At 41.2% G+C, this 16,982-nt stretch overlaps 1 protein-coding gene across 1 annotated transcript in view; it reads right to left on the bottom strand.

The window, feature by feature from the left end:
* Positions 1-16,982, bottom strand: part of b4galt2 (UDP-Gal:betaGlcNAc beta 1,4- galactosyltransferase, polypeptide 2) — a 110,805-nt gene that overhangs the window by 52,484 nt on the left and 41,339 nt on the right. Inside the window, exon 4 of the mRNA XM_056743597.1 lies at positions 8,646-8,881. Coding sequence (XP_056599575.1) covers positions 8,646-8,881 — 236 coding nt within the window. The remainder of the gene's footprint in view (positions 1-8,645; positions 8,882-16,982) is intronic.

Below are 16,982 nucleotides of genomic sequence, written 5' to 3'. Positions count from 1 at the left end.
AACAAATCCCCTCCTCTTTTGCATATATCTACATTTAATCAACAAAAACACGAAAGAAACGAAACAAATATATTATCGCTCAAAAGTTTGTAATCACCAAAAATGTTAAACAGTTTGTGCATGGCTATAGCCACCACAAAATCCTAAAGAACATACAAAATTTGGGAGCTGAATAATATTCAAAGACTGTAGAGAAAATGTCCTTAGCTAATGCTAGCCTTACCTGCTTTAAATTCCTTAAACATGGAGAAGATGATTTTAAAGCAGCAGATGAATTTGCCTATCAAAGGAGTAGTTCACTTTCAATACACATTTTCATGATAATTTACTCACCCCCATGAAAAAGTAATTAATTACTAGTTACTCATTACATATTCAATAGTGTAATTAGAATACTGTCCAAATTACTCTGTCCAAAAAGTATTTAGTTACTCATTATTTATTACTTTCTATATCCTACATCAACCTTGATTAGTTAAGTGATTCAAAGATAAACATGAAACTGCTTATTTAATTCATTCAAATAAATAATATTATTAACCAAAGTATTACAAATGTGAGAATTATACATTAAAGCACAGATTTTAAAATAAGACTTTGAATTTTGATGTCAATTACACTATTGCACACGCATATATTTCACAAAATATTGAGTTTAATTACATCAAAAGTAACTGTAATTAAATTACAGAAAACATATGAGTAATCCCTTACTTTACTTTTTCAAGGGAAAAGTAATTAAATTACAGTAACTAATTACTAAGTAACTAGTTACACCCAACACTGCCCCCATGTCATCCAAGATGTTTATCTATCTGCTTCTCTAGTTGAAAACAAATAAAGGTTTTTGATGAAAACATTCCAGGAATTTTTTACATGCCTTCATGACTTCACGCACTACGTAATAACGTTGAAAAAAATGAAGGTTCAACTTGTTAACACTGACTCGGTACTTCCGCATACGTCAAGCGTGATCTTTTCAACGTAATTAAATATTACGTGAAGAAATGAACGCTTGTTAACGCGCATCGCAGAACAGAGCAAGGTGAGCATTTGTTTTTATAAAGTATACATATTTTTTTAAATGACCGATCGTTTCGGTAGAAAAGACCCCTATTCATCGTCTGGTATCGTTTTAAGCCTTTTGAAGCTGCACTGAAACTGTAATTTTGACCTTTTGAGTCCTTTGAAGTCCGCTATATGGAGAAAAATTCTCGAATGTTTTCATCAAAACCTTAATTTCTTTTCGACTAAAGAAACAAATACATAACCATATTAGGATGACATGGGGGTTAGTAAATGATCAAGAAAATGTATTGTGATCGTGAACTACACCTTTTAGTGGTGTATGTTGTTAACTAAAGACATGTCGGCACACACATTATCTGTCTGGTGGAGATTAGTACGACATAAGTATTCATGTGAATTAGGACCCATTTGGCTTTCCATAATCTTCAATAGTTGAACCAGAGACGTAGCGAGTAACTGCTTTTATATTGAATTGTGGCTGATTTCAGATGTTTAATTTTGAATTTTAACGTTATATTTTACATTAATACTTTATACTATTTGATCAATTAAAGGATATGCATAGATGTATTCACACTTTTAAATAACATAGTTAAAAGACAATTGTTCAATCACGTAAATTTTTAAGCTGTGGTATATATATATTTTCTTTAGTATTGGTAAAGCATGACAACCCCACTTCCAAAAACATTACAAGCACTGGAACCATTCCCTGTATCTCACAGATGACAACACTAGTTGACAATGCAGTGTCCATGGGAACAGGATACCAATCACACACTAACATTAGACACACACAACACGTCTATGTCAAAAGAACACAATCTTCTCCCCCTCGATTCACCCTCTAGTTTACTGGAACATTTAAGATTTCTCTTTAATAAATGACACAACACAACAGAGAGGATGCGTGCTGTTGCACACACAGTGACATGCAACCACATGTTTGGTTGATTCCCTGTTGGCTCAACAATGGCTTGAACATACAATCTGCCCGAGCTCGACTCCCCCCTTGACAACAGCTTACAAAAAATAAAAAAGGTCTGCTTTTCCCTCTCGTGTCTTATTTATCCTCGTGTGAGAAATAGACAAACAGGTTAAGTAAAAGAAGAGGTTATCAGAGCAGGAAATTACATGCTTATAGGTCAGTGTGATGACACAGCATCTAAAAGTCAACAGTGACAGCTGTACATTGTGTATCAGGCCAAATCCTGCATTCTTAACTGCCCTCAGCGGACTGTGTCACCTTAACTGCATAACTGAGGAACATGAACGAGAACATTTTTGCTATCACACATGAAACTGATTCCAAAATATTGGCTTTTGGTATGTTAGTTCCTGGGTAGTGTGGCGAGGCGCAGATCCGGGATCAGCGTCGCCTGGGAAACGGCATTAAAGCCGTGTGCTCCCAGCACTCTGGGTCCCGCGTCTGGTCGCACCAACCGCTGTGCCTTATTGACCCCCAGCGAGAGAAAGTGAGGGGACAGTGAGGGAGAAATGGAGGAGATACAACTACACGAGCACGGACTGGCGGATTATACCACGCGAGCACCCCGGGTATAACCTTTTGGACACGTTATTTAAAGTTGTCTAGTAAATTCCCCACTGGGGTTGTATGCAGCGCCATTTTGTGTGTGTCGTGTCTCTTACCCCGTCACAACTGGTGGAGAATGTGGGCACTGAGAGACCGACTCGTTATTCATTCGTGTACTTCCGTGTTTCCCGGGTCCATCAAAGGACGGTCACGCTCTCTTTTCCGCGTCCAATGCGGAGAGCGTGAGGACAACGAAGAGGAGAGAGCAAGAGAGAGATCAACGGCACCGAGTGGAGGGATGATCCCAGCCGGCAGAAAGTGCTGCACAGCCGACCGAGAGCGCTGCCCAGCTGCCAGAGAGTTTTGCCCAGCTGCCCGACCGAGCTACCTAGCCGAAAGAGGACGCTGCCCAGCCATCCGAGAGCGCTGCCCAGGTGGGAGTCCCGTTTCGGGGGGCAGCCGGCGAGTCTGTACAGTTTGTGTACCCGAAAACATGAAAAGCATGTCTATGTGATGGGCCGCGAAAGGTGCAATGTGTCATATCAGCGAGGATTTATTGACAGAAATGCAATATAATATTCATAACTTTGTCTTCAGAGGTGTATAAAGACCTTACACAATGAAGCGTTATGTTTTAATTACCTTAGAATGAGCTATTTATATCTCCTTAAGCAAAGAAGCCAAAACGCGACACCCTTTTTTCCTGTGAGAGCCACCGTAGTGCTTCGAAAGTGAGGGGGAGTGGTAGAGTGAGCTGTTGGTTGCAATTCACAACCTCACCACTAGATGCCTCTCCAGTTCACAAACTGGACCTTTAAATGTGCTTTTGTGTTTTCATTACTGTCACATCACGCTTTTTATTTGATGTGTTTCTTTTACTGGTACATCATGCAAAAATAATCCTGCATTCCTGTTTTTACATTCAGGGTTTGCCATATAAATTCTCAGCGGAAGAGCCAGCCACTCATCCTGCAGTATTAAGCTATATTTCACTGCTTGACCTCATACATTATGAAGAAATGATTACCATAATATGTTGATTATTACACACTTGAAATTCTCTCTCTAGGTAGGTGGAACATTATCACACAAGGTAAAATCGAGCTGAGTGTAATTGGTTCATGGTCATCTTGAACAAAACAACAAAATGTGATATGCTAACACACCTCGGAATACTTTACATACCACGCGCCGAGGGAACGCTTGCCGAATTAGCGAGTAAAGGTTTACAGTTCCATATCTTAACTTGTCTATTATTCCATGCATCTGGGAAGTCTACCAATGAACAAGATGTGCATGATGGGAGGAAAGAAAACATTGGCCTCTGTCCCTGGAAGCCACAGTACTCTTTCTATCCTGCACAAATTGCACAATGCTATCATAACCAGACATAAATACAAACCGTTTGAGAAGAAAAAGGAAGCGACTGGAGGCTCCCATTGTGTTGTGAAATAGAGTTTGAGGATGTCTGAAGGTTGAGAAAGAAAGAAGCAGACAAGAGCGTTTATTACATTCGGGAGACGATTTTGAGATTGAATAACAAATTATGCTTTACTTGAGGGGGATACTGTGGGAAAACAGATAAAAAGTGTGTTCGCTAACCTCAACTGAGCTTAGTTCACAACTGAGAGCAGTGTGGGATAGAAAAACGTCTGGACGTTGCTAAAGGAACAACCATCCAAACTTTATCTGACTTGAGGATGATTCACATTGATTCAACAAATTAAAAAAATTCTACATTTGCATTCATATACAAATAAATGCCAACAACTGTTAATGCCCGGGTATAGTTAACTTTCCGAGTTATGCGTCCGTCTTGAGCAGACTAAATTGCAGATATGCATGGATGGGCGAGTTCGACACATGTGCAATACGTCACCAAGTGGACTCAATCAATTCCAAAAAACGAAAGCTTGATGTCCCATGCATAGCTAGTTGGACCGGCTTTTAGTACTGGTTTCTTGCTTCTCCAAGATTGTCTACCACCTTTCCAGCAGGGGAAACCTCATTTTATAGGAGAAGCAGATCTCTCTTGTGTTAAACCTGCTAAGCTTGCATACATCTATAACATCTGGAAATGGCACCTGTCTCCCCCGTTAAACACGCCCTTCAAAATAACAGTCTGAACACCCGAGGCACAGTCGCATTTATCCAGCAGCCCAAAGATCTGAGGAAAAAGCACGTCTCCTCCCAGCCCTGGGTAAAATGGCCTCACTTAAATTCATTTAACACTTTAGTGAGCATGATGCACGAAGTGCTCCCTACTGTCGTTCGGCAGAAATCGAGAGAAACATCCAGAGAGGGAGAAATCGTGAGAAAGTCCTCATTGACATCCCTTTGACGCTTTTATTTTTTCAGCACCTGTCAGGTTGTATTGTGTTAACGTTATGCATTGTGTTTTTCTTTTCCTTGCGTTGATGCTGATAAAGAATGACGTGATGTGGCCAGTGTGCGTGTAATCCTTTTAAAGGAGACCTGGCTGACTCTCACGGCTGAACTGTATCTGTCCTGTGCATTAACAGGATCAGATACAACCATTTGAGTTTAGAGGCAAGCAGCGGTCAGAGATGTATCGGCCTTGTAAGGGACACTTATCAGTTACCGTTCCTTAAATAAGTTTAAATAAGGATCTTTCGAACAGACTTATGAAAATGGCCTTCGGACAGCCAAATGTTAGAAGCTTGGAAACTCCAGTCAAAATGGCCACTTTCAAGCTACCGGCCATTATCTTTCACTACATCTAATGAGATTGTACAGAATCTCAGAAGCACCGGCAAAAGCACAAAAGAAAAAAGCTTTTATAGACTTGAACAGGCAATTCTTTAATAATGTGGGATGAAAGGGATGATGTCATTAAATGCAGTGCCTGGTCAGTTTAATAAAAAGATTTTTATAAGGTTGCATTTTTAACTTTTAACAAAGGTACAGTTCATCCAAAAATGAAAATTCTGTCTTCATTTACTCATCAATCTGTATAAATGTCTTTGTTCTGATGAACACAAAGATATTTGGAAGAATGCGCGTGGGTCATTCTAGAATCGCAGGTGCATTTCATATAGAAAAATAAAAAAAAAATAGGATTTTCTTTTTATGTTAAACTTTTTTATTTTCTTAGAACACACTTCAAATTTAACATTTTCAATATTTTCAATATCTTAAACTTGTAAGATATTTTAAATGATTCTGAAAATCAAAGTACGAACAGAAAAATCTGTCAGCTTTGTTATAGACATACTTGGTCAAATATATACAATTGAAAATAACAGAGTTGACATTTTCCGCCATTTTGTGCTTTACCTTAAGATGCTAACCTCAAACCAGATACCACATGTCATGTCTAAAACTGAAATGTATGTATTTTCATCATTTAAATTGTTTTAAGTGAATGAGAGATTCACTGAAATATCACAATAACAGATTTGACATATAATTCATCTAATTAATGAGAGAGTAATAATAACACCTTAGTACCTTCCAGATTTTCCTGCCAGAGGAAGTGACATCACTTGCATTAAGTCACATGCTTTTTCCATCAGTGCTTTAAAGATTTTTATGCCTTTTTATAACAGAGTTAACAGAGTTGACCAGAACGTGGGGACAGACACAAAATATATTTTGAATTACTGAAATTACAAATAATACAGAAAATAGATGTTTAATGCAACTGTTTACATAAATTAGTAGAGTAAACACACAAAAAATATTAAAATTAGACGTAATTATTTAATGATAATTGAAGCTGAATGTATGATTCAGGAGGCATAGACAGTCAAAAATAGGTATAGAGGGCGTCTTTAATTTTATATTTTCTAGAGAAAATGTTCCTAAATACGTATATTAACATTATTTTTTAGTGATAGCTTGATATAATTTGTGTAATTATTCAAAACTGTTTCAATATTTTTTTTTTTTTGGAAAAATAATAAAAGGTTTATCTAGGAGACTCAAAATGTACCCCCAATTCTAGAATGACCCTTGTAACCATCCACCAATGCTTGTAGTAACCATAACTAACATCATAGGAAAAATTGCTTTATGAATTTATTTGTTTCTATTGAACACTAAAGAAGATATTTTGAAGATTGTAGGCATTTAAAAACAAACCGTTCTGGGGAACCTTTGACCACCATTGTTATTTTTCCTACTATGGTCAATGGTGGCCAAGAACTGTTTGGTTAAAAGCATTCTTCCAAGTACATATATTTGTGTTTATCAGAAAAAATAAATGTATACAGATTTGGCATTTGGCATAACTCGCGGTTGAGTAAATGATGACAGAATTTGTATTTTTGGGTGAACTGTCCCTTTAACTGCGATACAGTATACAATCTGTTTTTTAATCAACATGCAGTTCATTTGACTTTTGCAGCTAACAGCTTTGTTCTAAAATAAATAAAAAATGTAATGAAGTGAAACATTGTCCTTCAGTTCATTCTGTTTATGTAGGAGTCAGCTGAGTGAGGACATTTCCTGTTAACTAGCAGGGTAATGAAAAAGCCATGTGCATAATGTCACAGATGTGTGTGAGGGTGCAGATGGTGCGTCTCACACTGCTCACAACTGACGGTGCAAATAACAAGCTGCACATTTTAAATGAGGCCATCTCTCTGACAGCACTGCCTGAGCAAACAAAACTGACCGTCAAACATATCGTAATTTTCAGCATATGTTATTTAATTCACCTTTGAAGAATTGACTTGGACTGGTCTGTGACGGGCTTCAAAGACGTTCATTTCATCATTATCTCTCTGTATCGCTGGAGCTTATAGACTTCAAAGGATTGAAACTTAAGCATTTTCTCTACAATTTCATCATTATTTAATAACAAAGCATTTCATTTAATGTAATAAACATATCACGTGTACATCAATCGGCGAAAATTCGCATTTCTCTATATATTGTGGCCATTTCAGTCCGGTGTTTGTTTAATTTCAACAAAATCAAACCACAGGAGTGACAACGTCTTCTAACACCAACGTGAAAGACTGAAAGCATGAAAACACACATGAAAAGTGTGATAAAAATCCAGGTTATCACATAAAAAATAAGTATTGAACTTTTCCTATATGCATAAATATACACAAATATTTATGTTGTACTGCTTAAAAGTGAATAGGAACAGAACATCTTTTCTGTTAACCTGTTTCTCCAGTTTTAATTTTCTGCAAATAAATGCAAATGCAAAAAAAAACTATTTGAAATTTGGAAGAAATATTTTTAGTTCATTTAAAGGAATGTCACAAAAAACGATAATTTCCCCTTGACACAGTAAAAGTAAATACTATTTGATATGCACATATAATAAAACATGGGCCTGCTAGAGTATTTATTCCGATATGTATTGTGAAAACAATTAAAACGCATAATATGTGTGCATATTTTCATCTGTGTAATATAGAACCTGGTCAGTACTTCTCAGAAAAACAATTAAAGTTGGAGTTAGTCTACAATGTTTGGAGAAAATGATTCAGTTTAGAGTCATCTGTGATGTACAGCTGTGAAGTTGTGTGAGATTCAATTTGCCTTGCATTTTTAAACAGCCCTTTTATTGAAGACTGCAGTGAAAAAACGAGTAAATTATACCCATCCGTTCAGCTGCAATTCAGCAACGTGCAATTCAATTTGTCACATATTTATCCGGCATTTAGTGATGTGAAATACAACCTTAGTCCAAATTCCGGCTCCTGTTCCATCAATTACAAGATCTTTGGCCTGGCTTGTTACTCTACAGATAAATGCTCACTGCTTTCCGACTCACATCATTACTCTGCAAACTTTGAAGACCAATAAATGCAAACTTTTGATTGAACACATTAACTCAAACAACAGGCCGGAGCAGAATACATCTGCCAAGCGGTCTAATGATTTCTCACAGCCTTGAACGTCTCTGCAACCCCTCCAGGTTCGCACTACACAAACAGTCTGATGGAAGACACTTAGGTGGGTAAGGACCAAAGCTTCCAGCTTTTTCACCCGAGGTTGTTCGATTGCTTGTTTGATTCTATCCCCAACTGCACAAGTCTTCTTCACGTTGTGGTACATATGCATCATACAGCCAGCGTTTACAAACAAACGTACTAACCTGGTTGATGATAAAGATGCCGTATTCGATCTTCTGTCTGCGCAGAATTGGGTGCAGGTAGTGAAGCCAGTACTTCAGGTGGTTGTCTCTGTGCCGAAATGGGATGATGATGGCCACTTTCTGTTTAGGACGGCAGTCCGGAGGAGTGTATTTCCCTCCTTCTGTCACGTTAGGGTTTTCTCTCTGGACCCGCTCCAGGGTTATCTGAGAGCTGAATTCGATGAGAAGACGACCCACTGCGGAGCAAAGAGAGGGTCAATGAGACCTTATGAGATTGTTTTAACACCACTAACTTTAAACAGAATTGTTAGTAGTGTTGTCGTGTTGACTACAGAAATAATATACACATCAGCAGCTGTCTGGCCAGCAGAGGGAGCGCGACATCATTTCATCAAGTCTTTCTTAGCTTTCATTGATCGAGAGAAGTTAGGTTGAGACAACCAATCAATAGATGAGAGTGAGGCTTGATTATATGTGCACACACACACTTTGTATAAGACTTTGCAATAACACAACACAACACTTCTGGACACCTAGCAAGACACCACACACTAGCATCATGTTTTCTGTGGCGATTTTTAGGTAGCTTTTTGTCTAAAACCTGACAAAAGGACGCAGCGATCAGGGCTGTGGAGATAAAAATTGTGACTGAAAGAGGAAAATGAGGACTAAGAGATGAAATCTCCCATGACAGTCTGCACTGCCACATAACACAGAAGCAGAGAAAAGAACACAAAGACAACAGGTTGATGTCACTAACATTAGCTTTAACTTTTAATACTGTTTTGTGACATGCCTTCAAGCCAGTCAACGCACATTAGCATCACTGCTAGTTGGTCTTGTGCTTGTTTAGATCCTACTCCAAAGTCCCTTTAGTCCTTCCAAAAGTCATTCCTACCTCCTACAGTGTGAACATGACAAAAAGCAAGTTTTTCTCCCAAATAGTTCGGGAACTATGAAAACGTTCCTGCCCTGCAAAAATCCTTAAACTGTTCCTAATGTACAGCCAGATGATATAAACAATAAACTGTCAGTGAGATAAAATAGATTTTTAACCAGGCCTGGTTCTGGGCTGGCTTGATTGGGGCACTCATATATTTTGGTTAGGCAGATATATAATTATAGTTCATTGCATGCATAATTAAAAAAAAAGTGTGATTAAATTGACAGATCATTATTTAATAGATAATACAAATAAATACACCCTATGTGTATAGCCGGTTTAGAAATGACAACATAAATAAACATTACTGCGCATGCGCACTTTTGTGACCTTAACTTCCGGTACACATTCGCAAACAATAGAGTGCCTGTAGATTATTTCTGATAAGAAATGGGGTTTACTTTAGCTCAAGAGGTAAGAGCATTGTTGTAACAAGGTTGTGGGTTCGAGCCCAGGGGATTGCAGATACCTAAGTATAAATGTATAGAATAATGCAATGTAAGTCTTTTTGGATAAAAACGTCTGCCAAATGCGATACCAAGCTCAACCGTTAGATGTCAATGTACTATACAGTTTTTTTTTTAAACGTATGTTGTTAGGTTTATAAAAAATAAAATAAAAAAGTTTATGTTTTTCTTTGATAAAAAATACATTAAAAAAATATGAGTCGCAAAAGGATAACAAAAAATCTAAGCACACTCTTTATAAAAAAGAATCAATTACTATCCCTACATAAACTATTTAAAAAAAACAAAGAAATCTGCATTCTAGAGTTTTAGACCTTTCCAATGATATATAGTTGTATGATTCGATTAGAAATTACATGCACAATATTGACGCAAACTTAGGTTTCCCCTTATACGGAACGGATGACAGTTAACAGTTTACATGCGACCAAACTACAGGACTCATTCAGCAAATTGTTTATTAAATAAAATTAACATACAACTAAATAATCATAAATTGATATTTACAAAAATTAAATGAAATATAAATAGTTCTATATTTAGACACTAACCAAACACAAACTTGAAGTTAACTGGGGTTCAGGCATGCTCGCGTCCGATGAAACTGTCTATAACCAATTACTGTGTCATGACAACAAAATACTGGTAGTAAACAATAATGTTGGATATAACTTATCACATCAATGTATTATATAAAGCACATATGGTTTAATCACACTTCAAAAATTGACACATGAAAGATCTAAAACCTAACAGAAACCGCTCTGACAATAACAGGAGCAACATCTCAGTTATTATCAGATATTACTTATCATTTTACTTCAGAGGTGATGAGCAGCTTCGTGCAGACATCTCGTGTCTGCGTTCGCAGTTCATTTTGGGAAGCGGAGGACGGGTTGGTTCAAAATACATTTATAGCTGATTGTGTGCAGGGCCTATTGCTGCACCTGTCCTCTTCTCCATGTCAAACACATCATTACCACGAACAGCAGCCGAAAAGCAGGGTAAGAACACAGAGAGCTGTTTGTGATGTAATTGAAACATCATGCTGCCCCGAGATAAAGATACTTCTCTATAAAGGACATTCAGATAGCAAAACCAGTGCATTTTCCTCCCTAACTCATTCCCATACCACGATAATTTCGTTTATAAGGAAAATACCTGTATGTAAGTGTATGTTTTCTTTTTACTTGTCTGAGCTCTGTTTGTTTCCATAAGTAAGCTGAAATAAGCCATTCTTCACGTACAAGGAGAGACAGAACGGAGGAAAAATGGTTGTTGTGTCCTCTTTTTATAAGACGCAGCAGCAAGCGAGCTAATTACAAGCCCTCTCCTTCTTCTTTCAATAAATCCAGTGTGTGGCCTCACTGTGTGCCGTCGCCCTTTCTCGCCAAAGGTCCCTTTGAAGTGATTTCCACAAAGGCTCATTGGATTCTGCTACTTCTAATTAGCTCCGTTATACCATTAAGGGCGAGTCAAGTGGCTGCGTGAAAAGCGGCAAAATGATGAACACCTGCCATAGTGTCTGGATTCTCCCATACACTGTGTTCCCTTCCCACACTGCGGAGATGACTGAGGCCATTCAGAAGAGCTTCTGACATAACATCTTTGACGTATATACAGCTTTACTGGAGCTGATTTTATATATAAAAAATTTCTTCAGCATACGACATTCGAAATCGAAATCGATTTGAACAAAATCTGGTCCAAGCGACAATTCGTTTCACTAGTTCGCCGCCGCAGCAAACAAAACTGAACTCTCCAGGAAAGTTTTTGTTGGCCGGTAAAAACCCTCGAGCCACCATCGTTCCATGGCCATTATGTAATAGGTGGGTATGTTATGTAGCGCCACCCGGTCAGTGGGAAAAAACGCATCATTTTATTAAGCTGAGATAAGGTCTACTTAAAAAAAAAACATTTGAGCAGCATTAATGCTTTTGAATGTCGCGTTGCAGAGATGATACCCACACACCTCTACGATCCCTCTCGCCATGTAAACCCCACCTACAGAAACAAAGGGGTGATGGATTGTTCGAATACATTGGATTAACTCCAAAACGCAGAACGAAAGCGCAATTCGTCTGAACTATGCCAAGCCCTTTACAACTTTTATAGGCATGCGTGAGTATTATCATAAAAAATACCTTTTTTTACCATTTCCTGAAAACTTTGAATATGCACATCCAAGGTTTCAGAAGGACAGCAAGATCCCGGGCGGCTTCTTCCAAACTAGTATAATTTTTGTCAGATTCAATCCTTATTATATATTCAGGCTTTTATTTAAGAAGCTTAGCGGCACATAAATGAGATCCTTGAGCACACATGTATTTTCTGCTTTACTGATATACATCAGATTTCATGTCATTTTAGATTTACCAGCCCCTCAATGTGCCATGGAATAAAAACAGACCCAATTTACACTCTTACCTCAAATAAGTACTGTTGTTTTGCACTATTCATTTGTGTAAATCAACCCACAATCCCCAAAAATATATACTATTGGTAATCTTTACTATAAATCTTAAAATTCACTTTCCCCTTTGCAGCAGTGATGCTTCTCTGCAGTTTCATAGCCTGGGCAGAACCTTTATTAACCCATCACATAAGCCATTAAAAAAAAGTTAAAAGTCCTGCTGAACTAGACTAAAAACATGTCATTATATTATATCAGCAAGGCCACCGAGGGGATGGAGGCCAGTAAAGGTGTAACATACTGTACTTTATTGTAGGTGCTGCCACTCAAAGCACATACGGGTTTATACGTGAATCTCCCGGGCACACACTCGCTTATTGGCTCTCTTGCACTAATTCTCTCTCAATGCCACTTTCTCCTGACCCCTGCAGAGCACTTGCACAGACTCCCAGGCCAACAGCCAACAAAGTTACGCAACATCACTCCAAATCATAATACGGGCAGCTGGAAAACAGGAGAAAGTGAGAAACCAAGAGAAAAAAACAGTGCAGTAGAAAAAGGTGAGAAGCAAATTCTGTCAAATGCATTTAAAGCATGACAGTCATTACTCCACAACATTCACTCGTGGGGTTATAGTTAGAGCGAAGGACACGCTTGTCTAGTTCATGGAGGGGATTTGTGGTATCTGTAAATCTACTTAACCTGAGACACAAGCTCCATCCATTTATTTCTCTTTGCCTTGACACCTGCTGTGATGCTTAAATCCAGACAGTGAGAAAAGCCTCCACCCGAATCTGACCTTTAGAGCGGGGCTTTTAGCCGGATGTTCGACTGTGATCTGAGAGGAGAGAATGTGTTCTGCAGCGAGACCGTTTTACCAAAGTCCGTTTACCGAAGTTGTGCAACTCGGCTGCCATGTTTGCAACACATCACTGCTTTCCTGTAGCTCAGTGGTAAGAGCATTGTGTTAACATTGTGTTAACAACGCAAGGTTGTGGGTTCGATTATTAAATGTATAGGATAATGCAATGTAAGTCGTTTTGGATAAAAGCGTTTGCCAAACGCATAAATGTAAATCTACTTGAATGGGGGAGGCAGATATTTCTAAAATCACTGGCAAAAATAAAACTGAAACAGCACATTTTCGATTAATAATTAAACATGACATTAACTGTAATTTTGGTTTGATAAGCTTAAATTGCGCTAAAAATCAACTTTTTCGAGGTCGTATCATCTACTACACATGTGAACAGGCTGCCAAGATCCTCACGAGTGCCCCGCCCCAGAGAATTCTCTGTCTTATTGGCTCGTTTTGCTGGAAGGCGGGACTTTCTTCCCTAGAGCGGCCATATTGAGCGTTGCATTACTCACCATTCATTGTAACGGCAGTGGCACATTTTGTAAATTTTAATATTTTTTGTTTTTCTCAGATTTAATATACTCTTGAATGTCATTTAATACAAACTTCAATTGTTGTCATTTACAATATGAGTCAATATTGATACAAATTAACAATTTCATGTTTCTAAAAACACCCCATGTGGTATGTGTTCATAATTCAAATGTATTGTATGATTACTGAGCTCATAACTTTAGACTTAACCTATGAATAATTATATTAAATGTTATAAAATGTCATTCCACCTCCTTAAATTCCCATAACAATTCCGGTAAACAAAGCAGAATTTTAAATTGCGTATGAACACGGTCGCCATTCAGACTTCATATCAAAAACGTTTCATGCTATTTCAATCTGACACTATCTGTGCCGCAAGCGTGCTTTCCTTTAAGTGCCATTAACTCAACAGGAAGCGAAAATGTGATTAGTCACAGCAAAATGTTTTTAGGACACTGTGGGTCATTGTATTGCAATGTCACTAGCCGTGGTGATGGAGTGCTGGCCATACAGGGAACTACACAGTAGAGCCACGTGGCTTTAAGCGAAGCACTGAAGCAGAAGAGAGAGAGATGAACAGATGGAGGAGTATCTGAACATCACACTGCACACTGAGAGCCACAGAGCTGAAGCAGCAGAGGAGTGACGATTGGGAGAGAGAGTGGGAGAACAGAACTGGAACCGAATAGTTGACAAAAGACACGAAAAGGAGACATTTAGAGAAGCAGATTAAGGGAATAACCGATGAAGACTGTATCATACATGAGACAAATCTATGAAACATATATTTTTGTAGTCCCCCTCTCATGACTCTCACTTTGAGACATGGCGTGAGAACCCAAGTGCAGGCAGACACAGACGGTATAGATGGTAAGGGTTAACAGATATATTTATTACAAATAACAAGACACTACAAAACCGGCAAAACAAAACCCACGTGGGGGAAAACAGGAATGGTATATATAAACTTAAACAAGGAACAAGGACACTGACTAACTAAACTAATAAAACAAACACTTGAATTACAACACACTTACACTGACTAAACTACACTTACTTTGACAGGCAAGACAGCGACAGGAACAAGTACAACGACAGGGACATGTACAGCATAAACGTACCGCAACATGTACAACAAGTATCAAACAAGTAATGCACGAGCAACGAGACAAAGAAACATGAGGACTCTTTATAGGGGAAACAGACAAAGGATAATCAATAGGGACCAGGTGATAGGGGTTAACAATCAAGGAAAGCTAATTAACACAAACTAGGGAACAGGAGGGTAGGGAACAATGACGCAGACTAGAGAGAGAGTATGGCGGCAAATAAGTGCCAAAACTGTCTCTCTCCCACATGAAACAATCAGGCAATGCCATGGCTCCACTTGAGACAAGAATAAAACATGACATGGTAGTGGAACCATGACATAAGCCCCCCCTTTAATGAACACCTCCAGGTGTTCATCAAGGGGTCACTAACAAGACAAGACTGACTTAGACAAGGACAAAAACCAGACAGACAAGGTGAACATGATCAGGGGCATAGAAGACAAAATTATGCATGGGTTGGGATGGGATAATAAAAATAACAAACAAGGGAGGGGGGGTGGGGGCAAACGAGGGAACTTGGGAAGTCCAGAAGGGGGAGGGCTGGGTGGGGAAGTTCCAGCCCTTGGGGACGCGCCAGGGCGCGGAGCCCCAGGAGGCTTGACAGGAGTAGTCCTGGGGGGAACTGTCCTAGTCCCCTGCAGGACTGTAGGGCTGGACCACGGCTGGAATGCCGGGCTGGACCAGGGTTGGAAGATTGGCTGGGCAGCCGGACTTGACGGCGGCTGGGCAGCCGGACTTGACGGCGGCTGGGCAGCCGGACTTGACGGCGGCTGGACAGCCGGACTTGACGGCGGCTGGGCAGCCGGACTTGACGGCGGCTGGGCAGCCGACTCTGACGGCGGCTGGGCAGCCGGACTCTGACGGCGGCTGGGCAGCCGACTCTGACGGCGGCTGGGCAGCGCTCTCTGACGGCGGCTGGGCAGCGCTCTCTGACGGCGGCTGGGCAGCGCTCTCTGACGGCGGCTGGGCAGCGCTCTCTGACGGCGGCTGGGCAGCGCTCTCTGACGGCGGCTGGGCAGCGCTCTCTGACGGCGGCTGGGCAGCGCTCTCTGACGGCGGCTGGGCAGCGCTCTCTGACGGCGGCTGGGCAGCGCTCTCTGACGGCGGCTGGGCAGCGCTCTCTGACGGCGGCTGGGCAGCGCTCTCTGACGGCGGCTGGGCAGCGCTCTCTGACGGCGGCTGGGCAGCGCTCTCTGACGGCGGCTGGGCAGCGCTCTCTGGCGGCGGCTGGGCAGCGCTCTCTGGCGGCGGCTGGGCAGCGCTCTCTGGCGGCGGCTGGGCAGCGCTCTCTGGCGGCGGCTGGGCAGCGCTCTCTGGCGGCGGCTGGGCAGCGCTCTCTGGCGGCGGCTGGGCAGCGCTCTCTGGCGGCGGCTGGACAGCGCTCTCTGGCGGCGGCTGGGCAGCGCTCTCTGGCGGCGGCTGGGCAGCGACCTCTGGCGGCGGCTGGGCAGCGACCTCCGGCGGCTGCTGGGCCGGGCTCGGTGCCGGACGGACCGTCACCTTCCCACAGCGCCCCCCCAAAAAATATTTGGGGTTTGACACCACCGGACTCGGGACCACAGGACTCGGGGGACCCGGAACTGTTGCCGGTTGCTGAACTGGGCGACAGGACAGCAATTTCGGCCTGGGACGTCCTCCACGTGGCCTTCTCCTCCCACTACGGTCAGTCTGGCCCACGGCTGACTCAGCCGGGCCAGTGGGGAACCGAGGGAGTACCGGGAAGGAGGACTCCCGCGACGTCGTCCTCGAGTCTCTAGCCGCCCACTCATCTTGGACTCCACCAGAAGGGCTGGCGACCGTGGAGCTCGAGCCAGAGGGTACTGACTCCCCAAGGGCAGCGGCGGCCAGGACGATACCCTCCGCAGCGCTCGACCGTGGGGTGAAAGTCCCATGTGGAACCTCACCCCCGGGATCGCTACGGTTGGCCACGTACCTGACCATGTCCGCAAACCCCAAAGGAGCCAGCAGCCTCTTCTCTGGCAGTGTGAGGCGCCGGGTGAGGCAGC

Source organism: Triplophysa dalaica, chromosome 3, assembly GCF_015846415.1.
Source record: "Triplophysa dalaica isolate WHDGS20190420 chromosome 3, ASM1584641v1, whole genome shotgun sequence".
NCBI classification, from domain to species: Eukaryota; Metazoa; Chordata; class Actinopteri; order Cypriniformes; family Nemacheilidae; genus Triplophysa; species Triplophysa dalaica.
The sequence above is the reverse complement of the archived record's forward strand: the minus strand, read 5'-3'. Positions and strand labels throughout refer to the sequence as shown.